Below are 4,134 nucleotides of genomic sequence, written 5' to 3'. Positions count from 1 at the left end.
CTCCTCCTCCAGGCTGGTGTGTTACTACAACAGCGAGGCTGACAATAGAGGGGGAGATGGGAAGTTCACAATTGCAAATATCGATCCAAACAAGTGCACACATCTGATATATGCCTTTTCCGACATTAACAATGGGAATGAGCTGGTGCCGAGCACTGGAGCTGACTTACAACGCTATACGGCATTCAGTGTGCTCAAACTCAGGTCAGTGCTTTCGTGTATACATTTTGTGGAATGATGTTGATTTTGTGTTTCGTCAAACAATCCTTATGAAACCTTTATGCTCCCACAGCAATGCACAGCTCAGAACCCTGTTGGCGGTTGGAGGCTTGGCCTTCAACACACAGAAGTAAGTTACAGAACATAAATGTGTGTCCATGCAGAGACGAATGTAAACCTTCAGGGTGCAGCCAGAGCGTTGGTGCTACTGCCTCAAAAGCTCGGTCACCACGAGTTTTAAGGCGAGTATTTGTTATAGCTCGTGCGTTCGCGAGCTTTTTTTACGTGACCTCTTGACATGTGTCAGGTATTTCGTGACCTCGTGAGAGGCTCAGACGCACAGACGGGTGGTAGCAACTTTTTTTTTTCATTCACTTTCTGTTCGGCCCAGTACCGGTCCGCGTCCCGGGGACCACTGATCTAGAGAGCTGAACCTATTTTAGGAAGCTGATTGGCTGAATTGTTTAGCACTCATTTAGATTTTTAATCAGGAATAGGCTAATTTGCTTCTTGGACCCATCTCTTCTGGGCCAGAACGATCTGGCCCCAGCTCAGCAGATACATGCAGACAGGCGAAGACAGGCAGAGAGGAAGTGTAGGAAAAGCATTACATTTTACGCAGATATCCTATTTTACAAATATTACTGGGTATATTCCATATCTCCAAATCACAAATATTGACTATTTTTCGAATTCCTAAATATAATTAATATTGTCATAATCATTTTTTTGACCTTTTTGACTTGCGGTGGGTGGGGCCAGGCCCCATGGCCCACTATGGACCAGCTACTACTGGTCTTGGCACATATTACTTTGTACTTTATGGTTCTCTTTGTTATTTAAACAGAACCCTAAATGAAGCACGTGGTGTTTAAAAAAAAACTCTTTACCAGATTCAGTACAATGGTGGCACAACAACAGACTAGAACCACGTTCATCCAGTCTGCGGTCCACTTACTAAGAGCAAATGGGTTTGATGGGCTGAACCTTGACTGGAGGTACCCTGGAGGAGCTGGAAGCCAACCTCAGGACAAGCAGAGATTCACACTGCTGTGCAAGGTCAGATCCTGAATTGATCTTCTGGAAGAGACGCTGTCAGACATGTACCATACTGAATAAACCGATATGAAAATACAACCTGATGTTTAACATGTTTCTGTGTTGTTTAGGAGCTCAACGAGGCCTTTGTGGCTGAAGGAACATTAACTAAACGTGCCAGATTAATCATAACTGCGAGTGTCTCTGCTGAGAAAGCAATCATCGATGCCAGTTATGAAGTCACGGAGATTGCCAAGTAAAACTATTTTATTGTAATTCTTCATAGGCTACTAATAAATAACTGTTGTTATGTTTTGTTGAACGTCATCTCCTCTGCATTTCATCAGGCATCTGGATTTCATGAATGTGTTGACATTTGACTTCCACGGCCCCTGGGAAAGTGTCACAGGACATCACAGCCCCTTATTCCAGAGAGCCCAAGACACTGGAAACCAAACCTACTTGAACACTGTAAGTCCAGGGATTCCTGTTTCAACGACTGAAACACCTTCCTACTTAGAGAGGTCCTTTCATCTTCATGTTTTTGTTTTCTCAACATTGTAGGACTTTGCCATGCGGTACTGGCAGAACCAGGGAGGACCTCCACAAAAGCTAAACTTGGGGTTAGCTGCATATGGGCGTGCTTTTGACCTGTCCACTGCATCCACTGCTCCTGGTGCACCAGCCAGTGGTCCTGGGGAAGAAGGCTGCTACACCGGTGAAGAAGGATTCTGGGCCACGTATGAGGTAAAACAGCAAGCTGTGATTATTATTAGTTAATATAAAAAGCCTTTCATAAGCTAACCGATTTGACTCTTTTTGTTGTGAGACATTTCTGTTTGAATAAAGTCATTGGATCTAAATATTATATTCTTAACATTCTTTTCAGACTTGTCTTTATATTGAAGGGGTTGATATCCAACTGATTGCTGATCAGAAAGTTCCATATGCAGTCACAGAAAACCAGTGGGTTGGATTTGACAACAAAGACAGTCTTGATACTAAGGTATTTATCTGTTCAGTTCAAACTGTTGGTTCAATAACTCCTTTACAAATGGCTGTACACAATCTGGGGGAATAAATATGTAATACAAATGTATGTTGTCAACGTGATGTCAGCTGTTGAAATGTGTCTTTCCTCATCCTCTCAGGTCACTTACCTAAAAACTAATAACCTTGGAGGAGCCTTCGTCTGGTCTCTGGACCTGGACGACACCTCAGGACAGTTCTGTAAAATAGGGAAATGCCCGTTCATCAGCCACCTGCATACCCTCCTGGTTCCAGGTAACCCAAATGCATTTACATCGTATCCTGTCATAGAAGGGCTTGACATTAAGCTTTTTCAGCCACTTACTTTAAGGTATTTCAGAGAGACAAACGTACTTGTCAAAATAGAAATGTGGGGTTATAAAAAAAGAAATAAAGATTGAAACAATTGGTCAAAAATAATTGTTCATGCTTGCTATGCTTTAACTTTGTTAAATGTCATCTATGATGGTTATTTTTGTGTGTGTATTTGGTTGAATGCCATCATCATTGAGTATTTACATAACATATACTACATTTTATTATGAAGAAAGCCAATATGTGTTCTTTCTGTTAAGAGATCTCTGCAGTCCTACCCAGGTATATACACACATTATGTGATTATCAAACAGTTTAAAAAGTATTGAACACAGGATCTGACTCTCTTCTTTTAGATTTTCCTAGCCTCAACACAACCACTGCCCCAACCACGACAACTCCCCCTACAACAAACACAACTCTCCCTACCACAACCATCCATTCCACTCCTCCTATCACAGCATCACCCACTATCATACCAACAACTACAACTTCCCAGTCTCAAGGATCTGGAAACCCTTGTGAAGGACTTACCAATGGGCACTTTGCTGATCCCAATAACTCAACACGGTTCTACCAATGTTCTCCTTCTGGTTCTCATATCCTTTCATGCAGAGCTGGTTTGATCTTTAGTGATGTTACCGGAGTCTGTGACTTCCCACCCAAGCCGTAAGTGGTAAAGGAAATGGGGAGGCGGGGGCGGGGGGTATTCTCAAAAGTTACATGCACAATTTCTTCTGATGCTTCACTGTTAAGATAAATATAAAGGACATGCTTGAAGATTCATCAATACAAATTGTAGCGTATTTACAATTGTCTGTTATTTGAAGGTGTATCTAAATCATTCTGGTGTGCATGTTGTTGTTTTTCCACTGCCATCATTACTTACTTATATGGCTTTGACATATACTTAAGTATGTGGTGGTAGCATATCTATTTTATTAAATGTATATTTAACACTATTGTATTTTTTTCTTCTTGTTAATGTAATGTAGCTATTGGGAGCTTTGTCCTCCATAACGACAGATGTTGCATATATTTACATACTGTGCATGTAAATAAATACATGTTACTAAATTAGTTAATAATTTTGAATTTATAAAAATACTAGATGTTTCATAGACAGTTTTTCCCATGTAAAATTACTTATTCAATTCAATTCAGTTTATTTGTATAGCCCATTTTCACAAATTACACATTTGTCTCAGAGTGATTTACAATCTGTACACATAGACATCCGTGTCCCAAAACCTCACATCGGATCAGGAAAAACTCCCAAATCACCCTTCACGCGGAAAAAGGGGAAGAAACCTTCAGGAGAGCAACAGAGGAGGATCCCTCTCCAGGATGGACAGGTGCAATAGATGTAATGTGTACAGAAGGACAGATTTAGAGTTAAAATACATTCAATGCATATGACAGAGTGTATGAATAGTTCATAGTAAGCATATTCCACGATGGAGACCTCCACGATCCATCAGGCAGATGGCGGTGGGGAGTAGGAGTGGGCGGAGTCTCAACAGTGGGCGGAGT

At 41.2% G+C, this 4,134-nt stretch overlaps 1 protein-coding gene across 1 annotated transcript; it reads left to right on the top strand.

Annotated features, from left to right (window-relative positions):
* Positions 1-313: 313 nt before the first annotated feature.
* On the top strand, positions 314-3,274 carry LOC130200100 (acidic mammalian chitinase-like). Its single transcript, XM_056424076.1, has 8 exons — positions 314-349; positions 1,113-1,278; positions 1,389-1,513; positions 1,605-1,728; positions 1,822-2,004; positions 2,147-2,263; positions 2,409-2,541; positions 2,958-3,274. Exons 2-8 carry the CDS (start codon positions 1,123-1,125, stop codon positions 3,272-3,274), a joined length of 1,155 nt encoding a protein of 384 aa, XP_056280051.1. The 5' UTR covers positions 314-349; positions 1,113-1,122.
* The last annotated feature ends 860 nt before the right edge of the window (positions 3,275-4,134 follow it).

This window comes from Pseudoliparis swirei, chromosome 9 (assembly GCF_029220125.1).
Source record: "Pseudoliparis swirei isolate HS2019 ecotype Mariana Trench chromosome 9, NWPU_hadal_v1, whole genome shotgun sequence".
Lineage (NCBI taxonomy): Eukaryota > Metazoa > Chordata > Actinopteri > Perciformes > Liparidae > Pseudoliparis > Pseudoliparis swirei.
This window is presented reverse-complemented; position numbering and strand designations above follow the sequence as displayed.

Excerpts from the sequence above, each read along its gene's own strand:
- LOC130200100 (XM_056424076.1), top strand. The coding sequence starts at position 1,123 with ATGGTGGCACAACAACAGACTAGAACCACGTTCATCCAGTCTGCGGTC. Across the intron at positions 1,279-1,388 it reads GATTCACACTGCTGTGCAAG|GAGCTCAACGAGGCCTTTGT; the intron begins GTCAGATCCTGA and ends TGTGTTGTTTAG. Across the intron at positions 1,514-1,604 it reads GAAGTCACGGAGATTGCCAA|GCATCTGGATTTCATGAATG; the intron begins GTAAAACTATTT and ends GCATTTCATCAG.